The 21,832-nt window shown below is 59.7% G+C and overlaps 1 protein-coding gene across 1 annotated transcript; it reads left to right on the forward strand.

Annotated features, from left to right (window-relative positions):
* Positions 1-1,556: 1,556 nt before the first annotated feature.
* Positions 1,557-20,047, forward strand: LOC127054543 (M-phase inducer phosphatase 3-like). Its single transcript, XM_050960779.1, has 11 exons — positions 1,557-1,827; positions 5,359-5,453; positions 5,526-5,586; positions 6,420-6,459; positions 7,456-7,506; positions 9,816-9,887; positions 10,442-10,504; positions 16,861-16,959; positions 18,404-18,537; positions 19,035-19,146; positions 19,339-20,047. Exons 1-11 carry the CDS (start codon positions 1,637-1,639, stop codon positions 19,489-19,491), a joined length of 1,071 nt encoding a protein of 356 aa, XP_050816736.1. The 5' UTR covers positions 1,557-1,636; the 3' UTR covers positions 19,492-20,047.
* Positions 20,048-21,832: the final 1,785 nt, after the last annotated feature.

Here is a 21,832-nt window from a genome sequence, read left to right on the forward strand (position 1 = left end):
TTCAGCGGACCTCCCACAGCCGTGCCTGCAGGAGGTCCACCGAAGCCGCGGGACCAGCAGACCTCCGGCAGGCAAGCCGCAGAAGGCAGCCTGCCTGCCACCCCCGCAGCAACTGGCAGAGTGCCCCCTGCGGCTTGCCGCCCCAAGTACGCGCTTGGCGTGCTGGGGCCTGGAGCCGCCCCTGGGGCTCTCTCTGGCTCAGGATGATGAAGGCCCAGCCCGCGGGTGGCAGTTTGCTCCTTTCAGTCCCCCATCTCTGCCCACTTGATCTCCCCTTCTGGGGTTTGTTAAGGGCCCCACAGGGGAGTGATGGGGACTAGCCCATCCCCTCATTATTCTGTTCACTAATTAGGCCTAATTTCTGACACCCCGATTTTGGTCCATTCATTTCCAGTTCCATGCGCCTCTTTTCTGCCAGGCATGATCTCAACACAGCCCCAGAGCAGGATCGCGCCTCAGGGTCCGGTGAGCCAGGCTGCCAGCCCGGGGCTGTCGCTGACTGGTAGGGAACAGGGTGAGCTGAGCTCGTTCCCAGGGGTCCCTGCACGCCCCCTGCCAGCGGCCAGCCACCGGGCCTCCTCCAGCAGTCGGGTGTCAGAGGGGCCTCCCAGCATAATTCTCCGAGGCTGGAGCAAGGCGGCTGGGTGCCAAGCAGCGGGTTCGGCTGAGATGCGTTGGAAGCCCGGAGAGGGGCAGGCGAGGGAGCAGGGGACAGGGCACTGGTGCCTGACCCGAATGCAGTGTGCTCCCAGGAACCAGGGCGTGTGTATACAAACAAACGGCTCCCGAAGCCCCCCAGCCCTTGCTCTGCCAGGCCCTGAAATCGGCTCCCCGCAGCAAGCGGGGGCACTAGAGCCTGCCAGAGCCAAGGGCTCAAGGGGACCATCAGAGACAAGGCCAGACAGCCCCTGCCACAGGGGCTCCTAAGCTGCCATCTGGGGGGCTGTGTCACAGGCAGAGAGCCCCCGCTGGCATTGTGCCCTGCCAGGTGCACAGGGGAGCTGTGCTGTGGGGACAGCAAGGCTGGAGTCTGTGTCCAAGCCAGACGTGGGAACATGAGCTGTCTGAGCTGTGTCAGGAGGAGCCGCTGTGCCCCCGGGAGCAGGGGAGGGCAGCTGGCTGCTTGGCGTAGGGGATTCTGCCGGGCCTGGAGCGCGGGGCATCCAACAGAGAAAGGCTTTGTGCGGCCCAGACAATAGAGCAACGGCCAGTCACAGCCAGGGAGGCGGAGGGGGAAGGGGCAGCTGTGGGGGGAGCCCTGAAGGGAAGGGGGGGCCCTGCAGAGCTGGAGCTCTCCCACGTGGGGGGCAGCCCTGGGCAGCTGGCATAGCTTGGGCAGCGGGAGGCAGGTTGCCCCCCAGCCCTTGCAACTGAAGTGTTGTCCCCAGGGGAGAGAGCTTGTTGTAGCAACAGTGACCAGGGAGGGTTTGGTCTCTCCGGGTTGGCAGCAGCGGGACATTTAAACGCAGGGCTGGGCTGGCGACAGGAGCTGAGCTGCAGGGAGGAGCGAGGTAGGGATGGGCAGAGGCACACAGAGGGGGCAGAGCGGCCCCAGGCCATCGGAGCGCTAGGCAGGACAGCAGCCCCCCATTGCAGCCGTGCCTGGCCAGGGGCAGGGGACCAGCTGCTTGTGGGGATGAGCTCCTGGCCTTGGCAGCAGACCCCACGGCAAGGCCCGTCTGCAATGGCCAGCCCCGAGGGCGCCAGCCTCCACCCAGGGAACCAGGCCACCCGCCCGCCTGCCGGGCTCATCTTCTCCCCTGAGCTGGGGCCATCACCCGTCGGCGGCTTGTGCACGAACATGGGACATCTCAGCTGTGTGGAGAGGTACCTGCCCCCCACTCCTGGCCTGTCTCTGTGCCCTACCGCAGGCAAGGAGACGGTGGGCAGGGGATGGAGGTGTGATGCGGTGGGGTGGGGATGAGCCCGGGGTATTTAGCTAAACGTTGCTCTACAGTGACCCCTTTTGTCCAGGTTAGGAACGGCCTTGGCGAGCTCCAGCAGAGACTGGGCCAGTCCACCCACTCACCGTGACGTGCACCCCTGGGGGGAGCTCCCGCAGGGCGGGTGCTGGGGGAGATCTACGGATGGGGGGGTGAAAGGAACCCCTGCCCCCATGTGCGTGGAGGGCGTAGGATAGGCCCAGGCCTGGTAGCAGGATGAGGAGGGTGATGGCGAGTGAAGAAGGTAATGGTGGGTGGCGAGGTGACGGCGAGTGAGGAGGAGGATGGCGGGTGAGGAGGGTGACGGGTGACAGCAGGTGAGGAGGGTGATGGTGAGTGAAGAAGGTAATGGTGGGTGGCGAGGTGACGGCGGGTGAGGAGGAGGATGGCGGGTGAGGAGGATGATGGCGGGCGAGGAGGAGGTTGGCGGGTGACATTAGGTGAGGAGGGTGATGGCGGGCGAGAGGCAGGATGGCAGGTGACAGCAGGTGAGGAGGGTGACGGTGAGCGATGGAGAGGATGGCGGGTGGCAGGGTGACAGCAGGCGAGGAGGAGGATGGTGGGTGGCAGGGTGATGGTGGGTGGCAGGGTGACAGCGGGCGAGGATGAGGATGGTGGGTGGCAGGGTGATGGTGGGTGGCAGGGTGATGGTGGGTGAGGAGGAGGACGGCGGGTGATGGCAAGTGAGGTGGGTGACGGCGGGCGAGGAGGAGGATGGCGAGTGGCAGGGTGACAGCAGATGAGGAGGGTGATGGCAGGAGAGGAGGAGGATGGCAGGTGGCAGGGTGACAGCAGGTGAGGAGAGTGACAGCGGTCGAGGAGGATGACGGTGGGCAAGGAGAAGGATGGTGGGTAGCAGCAGGTGAGGAGGGTGACGGCAGGTGACAGCAGGTGAGGAGGAGGATGGCGGGTGGCAGCAGGCGAGGAGGAGGATGGCGGTGGCAGGGTGACAGCAGGTGAAGAGGGTGATGGCAGGCGAGGAGAAGGATGTCTGGTGACGGCAGGCGAGGAGGGTGATGGCGGGTGGCAGGATGACGGTGGTCGAGGAGGGTGATGGCAGGCGAGGAGGAGGATGGCAGGTGACAGCAGGTGGCAGGGTGATGGCAGTCGAGGAGGGTGATGGCGGGTGGCAGGGTGACAGCGGTTGAGGACATTAACGGCAAGCGAGGAGAAGGATGGCAGGTAACAGCAGGTGAGGAGGGTGACGGCAGGCAAGGAGGAGGATGTCTGGTGACAGCGGTCAAGGAGGGTGATGGCAGGTGAGGAGGAGGATGGCAAGTGACAGCAGGTGGCAGGGTGATGGCGGTCGAGGAGGGTGACAGCGGGTGGCAGGGTGACAGCGGTCGAGGACGTTAACGGCAGGCAAGGAGAAGGATGGCAGGTGAGGAGGGTGACGGCAGGCAAGAAGGAGGATGGCGGGTGGCAGGGTGATGGTGGTCAGGGAGGGTGACGGCGGGCAAAGAGGAGGATGGTGGGTGACAGCAGGTGAGGAGGGTGACGGCAGGTGAGGAGGAGGATGGCAGGTGGCAGCAGGTGAGGAGGGTGAGGGCAGGCGAGGAGGAGGATGGCGGGCGGCAGGGTGACAGCAGGTGAGGAGGGTGATGGCGGTTGAGGAGAAGGATGGCGGGTGAGGAGGGTGACGGGTGACAGCAGGTGAGGAGGGTGATGGCAGGAGAGGAGGGGGATGTCTGGTGACAGCAGGTGAGGAGGGTGACGGCGGGTGAGGAGGAGGATGGCAGGTGAGGAGGGTGACGGGTGACAGCAGGTGAGGAGGGTGATGGCAGGAGAGGAGGGGGATGTCTGGTGACAGCAGGTGAGGAGGGTGACGGCGGTTGAGGAGGAGGATGGCAGGTGAGGAGGGTGACGGGTGACAGCAGGTGAGGAGGGTGATGGCAGGAGAGGAGGGGGATGTCTGGTGACAGCAGGTGAAGAGGGTGACAGCAGGTGAGGAGGAGGATGTCTGGTGACGGCGAGTGAGAAGGGTGATGGCAGGTGAGGAGGGTGACGGGTGACAGCAGGTGAGGAGGGTGATGGCAGGAGAGGAGAACGATGTCTGGTGACGGCGGGTGAGGAGGGTGACAGCAAGTGAGAAGGGTGACAGCAGGTGAGGAGGGTGATAGGAGGTGAGGGTGACGGTGACAGCAGGTGAGGAGGGTGACAGCAGGTGAGGAGAAGGATGTCTGGTGATGGCAGGTGAGGAGGGTGATGGCGGGTGAGGAGGAGGATGGTAGGCGAGGAGGGTGACGGGTGACAGCAGGTGAGGAGTGTGATGGCGGGAGAGGAGGACGATGTCTGGTGACGGCGGGTGAGGAGGGTGACAGCAAGTGAGAAGGGTGACAGCAGGTGAGGAGGGTGATGGCAGGTGAGGAGAAGGCTGTCTGGTGATGGCAGGTGAGGAGGGTGATGGCGGGTGAGGAGGAGGATGGCAGGTGAGGAGCGTGACGAGTGACAGCAGGTGAGGGTGATGGCAGGAGAGGAGGGGGATGTCTGGTGACAGCAGGTGAAGAGGGTGACGGCAGGTGAGGAGGAGGATGTCTGGTGATGGTGGTTGAGGAGGGTGATGGCGGGTGAGGAGGAGGATGGCAGGTGAGGAGGGTGACGGGTGACAGCAGGTGAAGACGGTGAGGGCGGGTGAGGAGGACGATGTCTGGTGCCGGCGAGTGAGAAGGGTGACAGCAGGTGAGGAGGGTGACAGCAGGTGAGGAGAAGGATGTCTGGTGACGGCAGGTGAAGAGGGTGACAGCAGGTGAGGAAGGTGATGGCAGGAGAGGAGGACGATGTCTGGTGATGGTGGTTGAGGAGGGTGACAGCAAGTGAGAAGGGTGATAGGAGGTGAGGGTGACGGTGACAGCAGGTGAGGAGGGTGATGGCAGGTGAGGAGAAGGATGTCTGGTGACGGCAGGTGAGGAGGGTGATGGCGGGTGAGGAGGAGGATGGCAGGTGAGGAGGGTGACGGGTGACAGCAGGTGAGGAGGGTGATGGCAGGAGAGGAGGGTGACGGCGCATGAGGAGGGTGATGGCAGGAGAGGAGGAGGATGTCTGGTGACGGCAGGTGAGGAGGGTGACGGCGGGTGAGGAGGAGGATGGCAGGTGAGGAGGGTGACGGGTGACAGCAGGTGAGGAGGGTGATAGCAGGTGAGGAGGGGGATGTCTGGTGACAGCAGGTGAGGAGGGTGACAGCGGGTGAGGAGGAGGATGGCAGGTGAGGAGGGTGACAGCAGGTGAGGAGGGTGACAGCGGGTGAGGAAGAGGATGGCAGGTGAGGGTGACGGCAGGTGAGGAGGGTGACGGCGCATGAGGAGGGTGATGGCAGGAGAGGAGGAGGATGTCTGGTGACAGCAGGTGAGGAGGGTGACGGCGGGCGAGGAGGAGGATGGCGGGCGGCAGGGTGCTCACAGGTTGCTCTCTCCTGCAGCGTCACCCCAAGGAGAAAGCTGAGGCTGTCCCCAGACACCCTGACTCCGAGCTCCACTGGCTCCCAGCCGCCGGCTCCCGCGGGAACGCCCACAGGTCAGCACCAGCCCCTCTGCACCACCCTCGCGCCCTGGCCAGCGCCCCACTGACCGGCTCTCTCTGTCCCAGGTGGTGCCCTGGAGCCCTGGCTCAGCCCCCGGGCCTGCAGCAGCAGCAGCAGCGAGGGCAGGTACCTGAGGGGGTGGGAGCGGGGAACAGGCAGGCCAGGGGGCAGAGCAGAGGCCTCGCTGTGTCTGTCCCAGGGGAGGGTTATTATGGGTCACCTGCAGCAAGCCAGGACCTGGGGCTGAGACCCCTTTGGAGCAGTGACCGGGGGGTGCTCTCCCCACGGGGCCCCCAGCCCCTGCTGCCTATGGGTTCCCCTGCAGTACGTGCCAGGCCGCTCGCACCCGCAGCACCCGCTGCTCAGGAGCTGCCCGGCCTCTGCCACCCCGGGGGGGCTGCTCCGCTGCCTCGCGGTGCCACCGCTCCCCCCACGCAGCTCAGCCTGCGCCAGGCTGGCTCTTCCCTGCCCTGCCGCCGGCACCGAGCAGCCTCTGCTACCAAACCTGTCCACGCTCCCCCCACACCCACGGATCCTCTGCACCCAGCCCGCCCCTCCCGAGCGGTTTTACTGTATGTACTGGTGTGATAGCCCCCCCGCACTGCTCCCTATAGCACTCCCTGCTCCCCATAGCTTCCCCCAGTGCTCCCCATAGTCCTCCCACTGTGTGCCCCATAGCTTCCCCCCACTGCTCCCCATAGCCCCCCACACTGTTCCCCACTGCTTCCCCCCACTGCTCCCTATAGCCCCCCCACTGCTCCCCATAACTTCTCCCCCACTGCTCACTAGAGCCCCCCCACTGCTCCCCAGAGCCCCCCAGCACATGTAGTGCTCCCCTTAGCTCCATTGGCACACGCAGTGCACCCCATAGCTCCCTGCCCACATTCCCTGTGTGCCCGGCCGGAAGGCTGCTGCCCGCTGTGGCCGCTCTCACCCTTGGCTCTGGTTTCTTTTCTCAGCTGCAGTCAGATGCCCTCGCGCTGCATCCTGCCCTGCTCCGTGAGTACTCAGGCTGTGTCCGGGGGCGCGAGAGGGATCGTGCAGGGCATGGGCAGGGCCTGTGGGTCGCTGTCCTATCCCCCGCCCCTGGGCCTGAGGGCACAAACACCGCCAGTCTGCAGCCCCAGCACCTCGCCCTGGCACTGCCGGGCACGCTCTGCACCCACTGGGTCGGGGCGCCTGTGGGCCTACCGGTGCCTGCTTGTTCCAGCCCCGAGGGGTGGGCACTGGGCCCCTTCAGAGCCTGCCTGGTGGGGAAGGAACCAGCCTTCGCGCCCCCCAGTTGGCTCTTCTAGCCCAGGACTCACTGGGGACTGGGGGATGCCCAGGGCTCTGTGTGGGGTGAGGGCAGCGTGATGGGCAGTACTGAGGTGCGGGTGAGGCTGGCAACGCTAGCATGGATTTATACAGCCCTGCCTGGCACCGGCTCCAGCGCATGCACAAAGCGGCAGGAGGCCTGCGGCATTGGGCTAAGAGCAGGGGCAGGACGGACAGGGCTGTCTCTGCAGGCCTGGCCCCTCTGCCTCATGACTGCTCCCTGCCTGGCACCCCGCCACACGCACCTGCTCCAGCCCAGCCTCGCCCTGCACCCACTCCGTGCCTGCCCCCGCCCTGCACCCGCTCTGTGCCCTGCACCTGCTCCATGCCCTGCACCCGCTCCGTGCCCGGCCCTGCCCTGCACCTGCTCTGTGTCCTGCACCCTCTCCATACCCGGCCCCAGCCTGCATCCGCTCTGTGCCCTGTCCCGCTCTGCACCTGCTCTGTGCTCGGTCCTGCCCTGCACCCGCTCCATGCCTGGCCCCGCCCTGCACCCACTCCGTGCCCCGCCCCACCCTGAACCCGCTCCGTGCCCCGCCCTGCACCCGCTCTGTGCCCAGCCCCGCCCTGTACCCGCTCCACCTGTCTCCTGCTCTGACACCACACGTTTTCCTTCCCCACTCACCCCATGTCCTGGGCAGCCTTGTCATGGCTCCCTCCTTTCTGCCCTCCCCCCAGAGCAAGCACCTGCGAGGAGCCAGCCAGGGACCAGGGGAAGGAAGTGCCAAGGTGAGTGGGGGCGGTGCTGTCTGATCTGCCCATGGGGATATTTGGGTAGCACGGCCATGTGCTGGGGAGAGACTGAGCTGGGAGGCTGGGGCGTCTGGGTGCCTGCAATGCCATGCCACGGGGGCTCACAACCTGGCACCTGCACACTCTGGCTGCCACCACCCAGTTACTGTTCGCGGGGTGACCCCCACCCCGCAGTCCCAAATCTCCCCCAAACCATCTGCTCTCCCCTGGGCTGCTCCCAACAGCGGCTGGTCGATTTCCTCGGGGTTTGACTCTTCCAGGCACAGCGCTGGGCTGGGTATTCGTAAAGGTCAAACTCTCGGACGTCTGAGCACAAACACGAGCACCCGCCACTGTTGCGCCACCGCTGAACTGCAGCAAGCAACAATCTTGGCCTACGCAGGTTTCTCACCTGGCCCCAGTTCCCAGAGACTCCTGCCCCTGCTCTGAGATTCCCACAGCTCTGGCCCCTCTGGGGATGGATGGAAAATGGCTTTCTGGGCTGGCTTCTGGCTTTCCCCCATCACTGCCCTGGCGCCAGCAGGCAGCCCCCTGGGGATTTCTGCACGTGCCCGCCGGGGAACCGACACCCTTGTGATAATGCAGTTCTGGCGGGACCCAACTGAGAGTGCCAATTCAGGACCAATTGCTCAAACAGGGCAGTCACAGCCCTAGGCTGGGGTTTTTCCACCTCTAAGGCAAACCAAACCAGCCAGACAAAAAGGACTTCGGTTTCACCCCACTGGCTAACCACAAGTCACACAAGCAATTTCCTTAGACACTCCAGTCTCCCAGTATCACCACCAGTGCCACCCGTCCTGGGGATGAATGATTATGAAAACCAACACCCCAGTAAAAGAAAAAAGTTCTCTCGATCCCAAAGGACCAAGCCCCAGACCCAGGTCAATATACACATCAGATCTTACCCACAAATCACGCTGTTGCCAATCTTTTAGAATCTAAAATCTAAAGGTTTATTCATAAAGGGAAAAAGGTAGAGCTGAGAGCTAGAATTGGTTAAATGGAATCAGTTACATACAGTGATGGCAAAGTTCTTAGTTCAGGCTTGTAGCAGTGATGGAGTAAACTGCAGGTTCAAATCAAATCAATCTGGAGAACATCCCCCACTGGGATGGGTCATCAGTCCTTTGTTCGGAGCTTCAGTTTGTAGCAAAGTCCCTCCAGATGTAAAAAGCAGGATTGAAGAGCAGATGGAGATGAGGCATCAGCCTTTTATAGCCTTTCCCAGGTGTAAGAACCTCTTTGTTCTTACTGCGGAAAATTACAGCAACCTGGAGTCTGGAGTCACATGGGCAAGTCCCTGCACTTTGCTGAGTCACAAGGCGTATCTGCCTCCTCTCAATGGGTCAGTTGTGTAGCTGATGGTCCTTAATGGGCCATCAAGCAGGCTAGGCAGAGCTAACACCAACTTGTCTGAGATTTTTCCAGAAATACAGCACACATTTGGAATACAGACAGTATACAGCCAATACTCATAACTTCAACTACAAAATGATACAGACATACAGACAGCATAATCATAACCAGCAACCCATAACCTGGTCTTAGACACCGTATATGACCCCTTTTACATAAGATTTGGTGCCACTACAGGACTTTGGTTGCAACCATGTTCTATATGGTCCCAGATTATATCAATAACATCACAGCTCCCCCACCGGTAGTTAAGGGCTGTCTACCCCCTCGCTAGGCTGAGGGCTTCATTCACTTGGTACGTCAATGGACCTTCAGCATCGCAGCCTGACGCCCAGGCTGGGGTGGGTCACGCATGGGACTTGATCCCTTTGGCTTTTGTCTCCCAGAAGCTGCTGTGGAGAAACCTGGCGACTTTGTTCCCCAACCCAGAGGGCCAGCCCCAGGGAGGACATGGTCCCCGGGGGGTGTGAAGAGGGTGAGGAGGAAGAGCGCAGACCACCCAACCCTGCCTCTCTGCGACTCTGCTCAGCCACTTAGACCCCTGGGCACCTCTCCCCTCCGGTGCCCCCCTGGGGGAGCCTTAGCAGGGGCTGGAACTGCAGCCTGCCTGGGGAACAGGGACATCCGGAGTTGGCAGGCAGGGCCCCACCTGGCTCAGGCCGGGCTCTGGAGCCAAGAGACAGAGCTGGTCGCTTTGTCCTGCTTCATGTGGGCACAGGGCAAGTCCCGCGCCAGGCTGGCCAGGGGCTGGGGGAACCGTGGCCAGAGGGAAGCCAGGCGGGTGGTGCTGCTGGCAGTGGGGGATGGATTTGCCTCTCTCCTCCCTCCGTGTCTCTGACACTCCGGCTTCCCCTCATCCCCTCTCCCAGGGCAGCTCCGGCGTCTCTCCTGCTCCAGCCCCTGGGACGGACGGCAAGACCCTGACCGGGGATTTTTCCAGGGTGAGTGGATTGTACCCCTCCAGTGAGCTCACCACCCCCCAGCCCAATCGCTCCGCAAGGGCCCATCACCCAGGACAGTGACCGAAATCCCCGCGCCCCTGCCAAGAGCGCAGGCCCCATGTTCCGGCCTCTCTCTTGGGGCCAGCGAGCCTGTGCTGCTCTCATTAGCTGAGCTGGTCTCGTCAGCTAGCATCCGCAGCCCTTCCCGCCACAGGCCCCGTGGGGGCACAGACCATCTGCCCGTCCTCCTCATCCCAGGAGGGTACCAGCTGCCCCTCGAGGGATGGTTTCCAGCGCCACTCAGTGAACATGCCTGCCCCCGGGGCCAGTCTGTGACTAAGGTGAACGTCTCACCTCTCGGCTCCAGGGAGGATAGGACGTGTGTGGGGGGGGAGGGGACATCCCGCTCCAAGGAGGGCAGAGCATCTGGGGGGAGCATCCCACTCACGTGTGTGGTGGCAGGCAGGGGATACATATGTCCCTCCCCAGGGAGAGCAGGGATATCCCTTCAGCTCTGTTTTTGTGCCAATGCCTGTCTCTGTTGGTGCCCCCAGCCCTGCTCTCTGCCTCTGGAGGATGGCCAGCATTGGGATCTGCGTTACATCAGCCCTGCCACAGTAAGTGTGAAATGCAGCCACTGCTGGATAACAGCACGTGTGGACCCCATGCTTGTAAAACAACTCTTATTAAGAACCACAGTGCGGTGCAGCAGCCGCAGCTGGCATTCCAGCCATATGCACACAGACCGATGGCTGTCCGGGTGTGCTGGCTGTCTGGGCGTGCCGGCTGTCCAGCTCTACTCCCCTGCTGTCTCCGTTTGCTCCCCACTACTGTCCTCGGTCTGCAGCTACTCACAGGACCAGCATTCCAGAACAGCTTGTAGCATTGCTCTTTGCCACTGCTGTGTGTGGCTACTGGCAGCTGGACCCCACTCTGCTCCCCTGTACATAGGGAACTTGGCTCCTTGGCTCCTCTGTCAAAGTGGCTGCACTGTGCTGCCTGCGTGGCGTTCCCTGAACTGCTTCCCTCCTGCCCACTGTCCCTCTGCTGGGCTATAGCAGCCTGCCCTTCTAGGGAAGCAAGTCCAGTTCTCTGGCTCCTTCACTTCGCTGGGATCCCTGGGAGTGACGCTGCTGTGATCCAGCATTGCCCTTCCTGTCTGCTTGGCCTTTGCCAAATGAGCTCAAACTAGCTATGGGAATAAAGGGAAACAAGAAGACTTTTTATCAATACATTAGAAGCAAGAGGAAGACCAAGGACAGGCCCACTGCTCAGTGAGGAGGGGGAAACAGTAACGGGAGACTTGGAAATGGCAGAGATGCTTAATGACTTCTTTGTTTCGGTCTTCACTGAGAAGTCTGAAGGAATGTCTAGTATAGTGAATGCTTACGGGAAGAGGGTAGGTTTAGAAGATAAAATAAAAAAAGAGCAAGTAAAAAATCACTTAGAAAAGTTAGATGCCTGCAAGTCACCAGGGCCTGATGAAATGCATCCTAGAATACTCAAGGAGTTAATAGAGAAGGTATCTGAGCCTCTAGCTATTATCTTTGGGAAATCATCGGAGACGGGGGAGATTCCAGAAGACTGGAAGGGGGCAAATATAGTGCCCATCTATAAAAAGGGAAATAAAAACAACCCAGGAAACTACAGACTAGTTAGTTTAACTTCTGTGCCAGGGAAGATAATGGAGCAGGTAATTAAAGAAATCATCTGCAAACACTTGGAAGGTGGTAAGGTGATAGGGAATAGCCAGCATGGATTTGTAAAGAACAAATCATGTCAAACTAATCTGATAGCATTCTTTGATAGGATAACGAGCCTTGTGGATAAGGGAGAAGCGGTGGATGTGATATACCTAGACTTTAGTAAGGCATTTGATACGGTCTCGCATTATATTCTTATAGATAAACTAGGAAAGTACAATTTAGATGGGGCTACTATAAGGTGAGTGCATAACTGGCTGGATAACCATACTCAGAGAGTAGTTATTAATGGCTCCCAATCCTGCTGGAAAGGTATAACAAGTGGGGTTCCGCGGGGGTCTGTTTTGGGACCGGCTCTGTTCAATATCTTCATCAACGATTTAGATGTTGGCATAGAAAGTACGTTTATTAAGTTTGCGGATGATACCAAACTGGGAGGGATTGCAACTGCTTTGGAGGACAGGGTCAAAATTCAAAACGATCTGGACAAATTGGAGAAATGGTCTGAGGTAAACAGGATGAAGTTCAATAAAGATAAATGCAAAGTGCTCCACTTAGGAAGGAACAATCGGTTTCACACATACAGAATAGGAAGAGACTGTCTAGGAAGGAGTATGGCAGAAAGAGATCTAGGGGTCATAGTAGACCACAAGCTTAATATGAGTCAACAGTGTGATACTGTTACAAAAAAAGCAAACGTGATTCTGGGATGCATTAACAGGTGTGTTGTAAACAAGACAGGAGAAGTCATTCTTCCGCTTTACTCTGCACTGGTTAGGCCTCAACTGGAGTATTGTGTCCAGTTCTTGGCACCGCATTTCAAGAAAGATGTGGAGAAATTGGAGAGGGTCCAGAGAAGAGCAACAAGAATGATTAAAGGTCTTGAGAACATGACCTATGAAGGAAGGCTGAAGGAATTGGGTTTGTTTTGTTTGGAAAAGAGAAGACTGAGAGGGGACATGATAGCAGTTTTCAGGTATCTAAAAGGGTGTCATCAGGAGGAGGGAGAAAACTTGTTCACCTTAGCCTCCAATGATAGAACAAGAAGCAATGGGCTTAAACTGCAGCAAGGGAGATTTAGGTTGGACATTAGGAAAAAGTTCCTAACTGTCAGGATAGTTAAACACTGGAATAGATTGCCTAGGGAAGTTGTGGAATCTCCATCTCTGGAGATATTTAAGAGTAGGTTAGATAAATGTCTATCAGGAATGGTCTAGACAGTATTTGGTCCTGCCATGAGGGCAGGGGACTGGACTCGATGACCTCTCAAGGTCCCTTCCAGTCCTAGAGTCTATGAGTCTATGAGTCCCCTGGCTGCGGGCACTGCCAGGGCTCCTTCCCATTGCTGGGTGGGTACCTGGGGAAGACATCTTGTGCTCCAATTCCCCTTTGGATGCTGCTGCAATGGGCTGCAGCCTCGCGTCAGGGAGGCAGACCTTGCAAAATGCACCGTCAGCTTCCTGATCAAATTCTCATCTCCTATCCTCCAGATTGCCCACCGCCCACCTCCACTGGGCCACGTAGTTCCTGGCATTAGCAGAGGGCAGGTCTGGTCCCACCTTTCCCCAGCCTGGGGTAGGATTTCCTGGGGCTGCAGTCTCGCTGTATTCTTTGCACAGCTCCCACAGATCCATGTACTGATCTCATTCACGCCTGGCCAGCAGGTCCACTCCCTGGCTTGTCTCAGGCAGGCTGCTATCCCCAGGTCTTACAATGTCGGCTCCTAAATCTGCTGGGATTACTGCCCAGTCCCCTTTAAACAACCCCTGTCTCTGCACCCAGCTCATCCCTCCCTGGCAGTTGGGCAGCCTGCGCCTTGCGGCCTGGCCAACCCCGGAGCCTGAATCATTTCACTGCCCCCGCCTGACTGGATGGCCAGGAGCCCTCCATGGGAGAGGGGAAGGTGATGCTGTGGAGAGACTGTCCCACACAGCATCTGTGTTAGCTCTGCCTGCTCCGCAGACTGGCCGCCAGCAGCACCGTTCCTTGCCCTCACGTCCCAGCACTGGTGTCTCAATAACACGCGTTGCAGTCGCTTGGAGCACCTAGCCGCAGCGTGTGCTGTCTGTGCGTGCTGCTGGTGATCAAAGGGAACCGCTGGAACCAGGCACCCCTGTCACGGAGTTTGGGGGAGACAGGGCCCTGCACCCCCGGCTTCCTGCGATTCACCGGGACTCTCAGCCAGCCTGTAGAACAGAAGGTTTATTAGATGACAGGAACATGGTTTAAAACAGAGCTTGTAGGTACAGAGACCAGGACCCCTCAGTCAGGTCCATCTTGGGGAGGCAGGGAGACCAGAGACCTCTGGCCCCCTCCATTTCCCCAGCCAGCTCCAAACTGAAACTCTCCAGCCCCGCCTCTGCCTTTGTCCCTTTCCTGGGCTAGGAGGTCACCTGATCTCTTTGTTCTCCAACACTTTCAGTTGGCACCTTTGCAGAGGAGAGGCCCAGGCCATTAGTTGCCAGGAGACAGAGTGTCGGCCATTCTCTGTGCAGACAGTATCACAGGGGCCCTCTTGGGCTCTGCAACAATCACACGCCCTGATCCCTCCACCTAGATACCTAAGAACTGCATAGGGGAGACTGAGGCACGCACACAGAATTCAGAGAAAACATTAAGAGCATTCCCACTTCATCACAGCCCCTCTCCTGTCTGAGCACATCCCCTTCCTGTGCCTGGCAGGGCTTGGCACCAGTGCTGCCCCTAGCCCTCCTCCTGAGTCCTCCCCTGCAGCTCTGGTGGCTCGGCAGGGCTGCGCACGAGGGGCTGTGATTTTCAGTGCTCTTTCCAGTGCCCGTACCTGCACTGCATCGCTGCGGTAGCTGTCGGATGGGCAGGAGCAGAATCTGCACAGACAGCTGCCCATTCCTCCACATTGCTGGACTCCTGCCACAGCCTTTGCTGTGGCATTTTCTTACTGGCTCAGTTTTGCAGGGGCTGGCTGGAGTCCCTCAGAGATGAGCAGGTCTCCAGCGTAGGGCACCTCAGTTCCCCTCGGCTCACCTGAAATCTGTTTCCACGCCCCCTGCACTGCTGCCCATAACTGGGCACTTTTTCTTCTGCCTTTCACCGGACCAGGACGCCAGCACTGTCAATGCGTCTGTGTCCCTCAGTCCGGCCTCCTGCCTCCCTTCAGCTTGAGCCCAGGTCTGTGTTCTGCCCTCGTGCCTGTCACTGTTTTGATCCTTTCCCTGGACACTCAGCTGGCCTTGCTCTTTGGAACATTTCTCTAGGGCTAGAGCCGTTTCCCTGTACACTGGAATCACGTGTCCCACCAACGAGCCTCTCACTGATTAGGGAACCTGTTATGTTTTCACAGCTCCATGCGCTCTCAGCTCCATACCTCAAGAGCACGGCTCCGGCTCCCTCTCCCAGCTCATTCCGTTTGGGGCCCCAGGACCAAACGCCTCCGTCCACCATTCCAGTGTTTCATGCCTTGTTCCCGGCAACAGGGTCTCACACGCGTCGCCTCCTTTCCCCCCAGTAGGACACTACAAAATCTCCCCCTTCGCTGCATCATCTCAATCCCCTCTGCCCAGTTTTCCATACAGACTCATTTCTGACACCTCCTGCTGCCATGCCTGGGCAGAGGGTTTGCTGGCAATCCAGCTCTCTCTGTGCTCTGCGTCCTTCCGAGCTGTCTGTTTGCTCTGCTTCTAGCTGCTGCATCATTGGCCTGTGACTCGTCCCTTGTTCTGTGCTGTGTCTCACTAGACTGACGCTGCCACCCCGTGTGCTGGGGAGTGACAGGAAAGGACTAAAACTAAAGCGGCCCAGGCTCCATTATTTGCAGAGGAGCTGCCCCAGCAGCCAGCATTCTAGCCATGTGCCCACAGACTGACTGCCTGGTGCTTCTCCCATCTCTGACCCCAGTCAGGAACTTCACAGGGTGAGGGAAACAGCACTTGCCCTAAAGCTGCTCAGTGTCCAAGCCCCTGCTCCTGCCCAGGCCCTCTCCTGCCTGCCTCCCTGCCACACACATAAAGACGCAGCACAAAGCCACACGCCTGACAGGCAGCAGCAGAGCCAGAGAGGATCCGGATCAAACAGAGCAGGCTGTAGGCAGGGAATGTGGTGCGCTGGTGGAGCTGGGAGTGAGCACTGTGTGGGGGGTGCGGGTCAGGATTGGGGGCATCGGACCAGCTATGTGTGGGGACCTTATGCCCCAGTGGAAACATGGACTCGCTGCTGGAGTGCCCCTGCGTGGCTGGGCATGGCACAGCCGGCTCTCCTCATCTAGAGCCCCTGCTGATGGCTGCTCCAGCCCAGCGGTTCTGCCTCTTCTCGTGACTCAGCCCTCCAGCCAGATCATGCTTAGTCCCGCCTTTCTGGGGAACTACATCCAACAACCGTCCAGTCTGCCGCCCCCCATTGGGGCCTGTACCCCCACCCCGGGCTCCCACCAGTCCACGTCCCCTTCTCCGGGGCATCTTGCCGCCTTCCCCAGAGCAGGTAGGGGAGCCCAGGCCTGGCCTCTGTCCTGGGTTCCAGCCCAGGGACCCTAGGGCAGGCAGTCCAGGGTCACTCCACAGCCCAGGGACCCCATGAGGGCAGGGGACTGGACTCGATGACCTCTCGAGGTCCCTTCCAGTCCTGGAGTCTATGAGTCTATGAGACTCCCGGCTGCTGCCTCTGTGGTCTTCTGCCTACCCAGCCGGTCAGCAGCCCTCTGTGGGTTCACCCTTCTCTCCAGCGTACACACCAAACCCGAGGTCTGCCTCGCTCTGTTCCTCCACTGAACCCCTCCCAGGGCTCTCGCTCTGCAAGCCCAGATCCTGCCCTTTCACGAGGGCTCCCCACCCCAGGGGCAGCTCGAGGTCTCTCCTGGCCTCTTGCCAGACACTTCCCTACTCAGGTGAGGGTCCCAGGGCAGCTCTGCCCCAGGGCTTCCTCCCCGATCCTCCTCCTCTCTCCAGCCTCGCCCCGCAAGGGACCACAGAGTGCATCCCTCGCTCCCCACAGCCCCTTCTGCTGACCCTCTGCCGGGAGGTGCCCCGCACTGGGCCTGAGCCAGGCTCCACACGGGATCAGGGGTTAACCGGCCTCTCCTGCTCCAGTTAACTCTTTCAGAGCCAGGATGGAGTACACCCCCTCGCACCCCGGCCATGCGACCCTGCACCCTCAGCACGTTGACCAGCATGAATAAACCCATAACATGTGCCCAGCGCCTGATGCCAGGGGCCCTGGTGGGTGTGGGGAGGAGGAGCCCAGAGCTGCCATGACAGAGCCTCTCTGGAGCTCATCCCCCTCCCCATTTCAACCCCCCCCAGGTGGCTTCCCTGCTGTGTGGCCAGTTGGCTGGGGTGGTGGAGGAGTACGTGGTGGTGGACTGTCGCTATCCCTATGAATACGCTGGGGGACACATAAAGGTAGGAGATCCTGGCTCAACCGGTCCTGCCCCCAGAACTTCCCACAGGCAACCAGCTGCTGCTGGGCAGAGAGAGCCCCCAGTAGGGTGTCACAGAGAGCGGGCAGGAGCTGGCGGGGGGGGGCTCCCGGCTAGTCCAGTCCTGGCCTCTCCCAGCAGGGGGCGCTGTGGGGAGCGGGGCAGGAGCTGGGGGGGGGGGGGCTTCCGGCTAGTCCAGTCCTGGCCTCTCCCAGCTGGGGGCGCTGTGGGGAGCGGGGCAGGAGCTGGGGGGGGGGCTTCTGGCTAGTCCAGTCCTGGCCTCTCCCAGCAGGGGGCGTTGTGGGGAGCAGGGCAGGAGCTGGCGGGGGGGGGGGCTCCCGGCTAGTCCAGTCCTGGCTTCTCCCAGCAGGGGGCGCTGTGGGGAGCGGGGCAGGAGCTGGGGAGGCGCTTCCGGCTAGTCCAGTCCTGGCCTCTCCCAGCTGGGGGCGCTGTGGGGAGCGGGGCAGGAGCTGGGGGGGGGCTTCTGGCTAGTCCAGTCCTGGCCTCTCCCAGCAGGGGACGCTGTGGGGAACAGGGCAGGAGCTGGGGGGGGGCTTCCGGCTAGTCCAGTCCTGGCCTCTCCCAACAGGGGGCGCTGTGGGGAGCGGGGCAGGAGCTGGCTGTGAGGGGAGCTCCCAGCTACTCCCAGCAGGGGGCATTGTGGGGAGCAGGGCAGGAGCTGGCTGCGGGGGGGAGCTTCTGGCTAGTCCAGTCCTGGCCTCTCCCAGCAGGGGGCGCTGTGCGGAATGGGGCAGGAGCTGGCTGGGGGGGAGCTCCTGGCCTCTCTCAGCAGGGGGCTCTGTGGGGAGCGGGGCAGGAGCTGGCTGTGGGGGGAGCTCCCGGCTAGTCCAGTCCTGGCCTCTCCCAGCTGGGGGCGCTGTGGGGAGCGGGGCAGGAGCTGGCTGTGAGGGGAGCTCCCAGCTACTCCCAGCAGGGGGCATTGTGGGGAGCAGGGAAGGAGCTGGCTGGGGGGAGCTCCCGGTTACTTCAGCCCTGCCCCCTCCCAGCCGGGGGCGCTGTGGGGAGCAGGGCAGGAGCTGGCTGGGGGGGAGCGCCTGGCTACTCCAAGCAGAGGGCGCTGTGGGGATGGGGTAGGAGCTGGCTGTCGTAGGAGCTACCGGCTACTTCAGTCTTGTCCCCTCCCAGCAGGGGGCGCTGTGGGGAGCAGGGCGGGGTGCTCTCTGTGGGGATCATGAAATTATTAAAATCCTATAAGCATTATGCAGGATCCTGGGCTGCCCAGTGGTTTAGCCTGGGGTGAAGGGGGCAGGGGCCATGGCACTTTGCCAGCTGCCAGTTGACCCCATCTATGGGATGCTCCCCCAGCCCTGAAGATGGGAAAGGAGCCCTGAGCCCTGGTCCTGCCTGTGCTGCCTGCTGCCCGCCCTCACCCGCTGCACCCCTCTGACCTCCTTGCTCTCATGCAGGGTGCCCTGAATCTGTACCGAGAAGAGCAGCTGGCGAGATGGTTCCTGCCGGATCCCTTGGGCACAACCCTGTGCCCCCGCAGCAGTGTCCTGATCTTCCACTGCGAGTTCTCCTCTGAGAGAGGCCCCCAATTGTAGGTGCCTGGGGGGCCTGCCCAGCTACCCCCCACGCTCATCCCCCTGCTGAGGTCTCTGTGATAGGGAGGAGCCGCAGAGTTGGGGACACCGGGATGCCTCCCCAGCTGAGATCAAGTGGCCCCCACACAACCGGGCATGCCTGGCTCCCATCCCAGCAGTGCTGCGCATCCGGGGGCCCCTCGCTGCTCCACTCCCAGGGCAGCAGTGGCAGCCATGGCTGGGTTGCAGATGCCCCCCGGAGGATCTATGTCCTATCGAGGCGAGGCCAATGCCTGGCTCTGGCGGCTGGGGCTGGCCAGTCTTGCTGGCTGCAGGCTCCATTAACCGCACAGTGCCTCCCACAGCTGCCCCCTGCCACAGTTCCTGTGCCCATGACCCCTCCTGCCTTCACGAGCTCACTTCTGCCCCGTCCTGTGGCCCCTGTGAGTGCAGGAGGTCCCTAGAGTGACAATGGGGAGGGGATCAGTGGTGAAATCCCTCTATCATCGGGCAGGTGCCGCAGCCTGAGGAGAATGGACCGAGATGCCAATCGGTACCCAGAGCTCTGGTACCCAGAGCTGTATGTGCTACGTGGTGGCTACAAGGAGTTTTACCAGCACTTCCAGGTACCTAGGGGGCTGTTGCAGAGGAGGGGGTGGCATAGCCTATAACAGAACTCAGGAGTCCTGGCTCCCAGCCCCCTGCTCTAACCACTAGACATGGAGAGAAACCAGGGGTCCTGGCTCCCAGCCCCCAGCTCTAATCACTAGGCTCCATTTCCCTCCCCAGGGGAAGTGTCACATGCTCTCTCTCTCTAGGATCTCTGCGAGCCACAGGGCTATATCCACATGCGACACAAGGACTTCCGAGCCGAGCTTAGGAACTACCAGCGGAGGAAACAGCCTTGGAGCCTGCGCAGGATCCGCAAGGAGCTTTTCAAGCCCCTGTCCCCAGGGACTCCCTTCCCATAGCAATATCCCTGACTCACAGCGAGGTACCCACTAGCCCCACTCCTTGCCTCTGAAATGGAGCTGCCCCTTTCCCATTTGGCAAGTCAGACCTTCCCCTGCTGGCTGCCTCTGGAGCTCCAGCATCCCAGCTGTAATTTAAATCTCTAGCCTTTATGGTTGCAAAGAAAACCTTAAAAATATGGCTCTGTCAATGAACTTGATGCAGTGACGTCTTCCTGAATCTGCAGGCAGCCTGAAATGATAGCTCTGTGAGGTTGAACTGCTCCATTCAGCTCGCTGGATGTTGACTTGATGTCAGCGTTGTTCAGTTTTTCATTTCGGACCCAGAGACACAGGACAGAGGAGGAGCCATAATTTCATGGAGACCTGCGCAATTTGCCTTTATTGGTGTCACATTTTAGTGCCTCAAAAGGGTGGAGTTTGGACTGTGGGTGGAGCTTGAGTGCACATCACTCCTTCCCCCTCCAACTGACCTCAGCCCCTGCCCCAGGGCAGTGATTGACAGGCACTTCCCCCCCAGGGCTGCCTTCAGCCCCCTCCCCTCCTCTCGCTCCCCTTCTTGCCAGGCAAATACAATAAAAGTGCAGCAGTGTGAGTAAATCAAACCTGGACTGATGCAGCAGCAGCTTTAAGGCCTGGCTCTTTGTGGCCACCTCGGTCTCCTCTTGTTCCCTCCTCATGTTCTCCTGACATTTCCTTTTACTCTCGCCTCCCTCCTTCCCCTCCGCACATGCTCCCTCCCCTCTCCTGCTGAGCCACCCCTGGGAAATCACGCCTCACCAATCTACTAGAATTCTCTGAGGGGGTCAACAAGCATGTGGACAAGGGTGATCCAGTGGATAGTGTACTTAGATTTTCAGAAAGCCTTTGCCAAGGTCCCTCACCAAAGGCTCTTAAGCAAAGTAAGGAGTCATGGGATAAGAGGGAAGGTCCTCTCACGGACTAGTAATTGGTTAAAAGACAGGAAACAAAGGGTAGGAATAAATGGTCAGTTTTCAGAATGGAGAGAGGTAAATAGTGGTGTCCCCCAGGGGTCTGTACTGGGCCCAGTCCTATTCAGCATATTCATAAATGATCTGGGAAAAGGGGTAACCGGTGAGGTGGCAAAATTTACAGATGATACAAAACTAATCAAGATAGTACTAAAGTCCCAGGCAGACTGCGAAGAGCTATGAGAGGATTTCACAAAACTGGGTGACTGGGCAACAAAATGACAGATGAAATTCAATGTTGAGAAATGCAGAGTAATGCACGTTGGAAAACATAATTCCAGCTATACATATAAAATGATGGGGTCTAAATTAGCTGTTACCACTCAAGAAAGAGATCTTGGAGTCATTGTGGGTAGTTCTCTGAAAAATCCACTCAATGTGCAGCGGCAGTCAAAAAAGTGACCAGAATGTTGGGAATCTTTAAAAAAGGGATAGATGATAAGACAGAAAATATCATATATAAATCCACAGCATGCCCATATCTTGAATACTGTGTGCAGATGTGGTGGCTCCATCTCAAAAAAGATATATCGGACTTGGAAAAGGTTCAGAAAAGGGCAATAAAAATGATGTCAAGTATCAGAGGGTAGCCATGTTAGTCTGGATCTGTAAAAGCAGCAAAGAATCCTGTGGTACCTTATAGACTAACAGACGTTTTGGAGCATGAGCTTTCGTGGGTGAATACCCACTTCCTCAGATGCATGTCTATAAGGTGGCACAGGATTCTTTGCTGCTAATAAAAATGATGAGGGTTATGGAATGGCTGCCATGTGAGGAGAGATTAATAAGACTGGGGCTGTTCAGCTTGGCAAAGAGATGAGTAAGGGGGGGGCTAGGACAGAGGGCTATAAAATCATGACTGGTGTGGAGCAAGTGAATAAGGAAGTGTTGTTTCTCCTTCTCATAACACAAGAACCAGGGGTTGCCCAATGACATTAACGGGCAGCAGGTTTCAAACAAAGCAAAGCGGCACAGGCGATCTGCGGAACTCCTCGCCGGGGGCTGTAACAGGGCGCCGAGATGCACTCAGTCCAGGGCCGTGGCCCCCGCCTCTCTGCCTGGGGCTGGGGGGGGGGGTCAGGGGCTAACTGCCTGGATCGGCTCGCCCCGGGGGCGCCTGGCACTGGGGGACACGGGGCTACGTGCACTACAGGTCTGACCCCCGGCACCCCTGGGCCCAACCCCGGCTACACCGGCGGAGGGGGCGGGGTGGAAGCCCCAGGGAAATTTATGCGGCGTCTCTGATCCACACTTTACGGTAACAGTGTCTCGGCCGTAGTGACGTCACGGCAGCAGAAGGTCACGTTGTCCTTCACGTGCGCTCCGTGCTCTTCGTGCGCCTAGGCGGC

Source organism: Gopherus flavomarginatus, chromosome 6 (genome assembly GCF_025201925.1).
Source record: "Gopherus flavomarginatus isolate rGopFla2 chromosome 6, rGopFla2.mat.asm, whole genome shotgun sequence".
Classification (NCBI taxonomy): domain Eukaryota; kingdom Metazoa; phylum Chordata; order Testudines; family Testudinidae; genus Gopherus; species Gopherus flavomarginatus.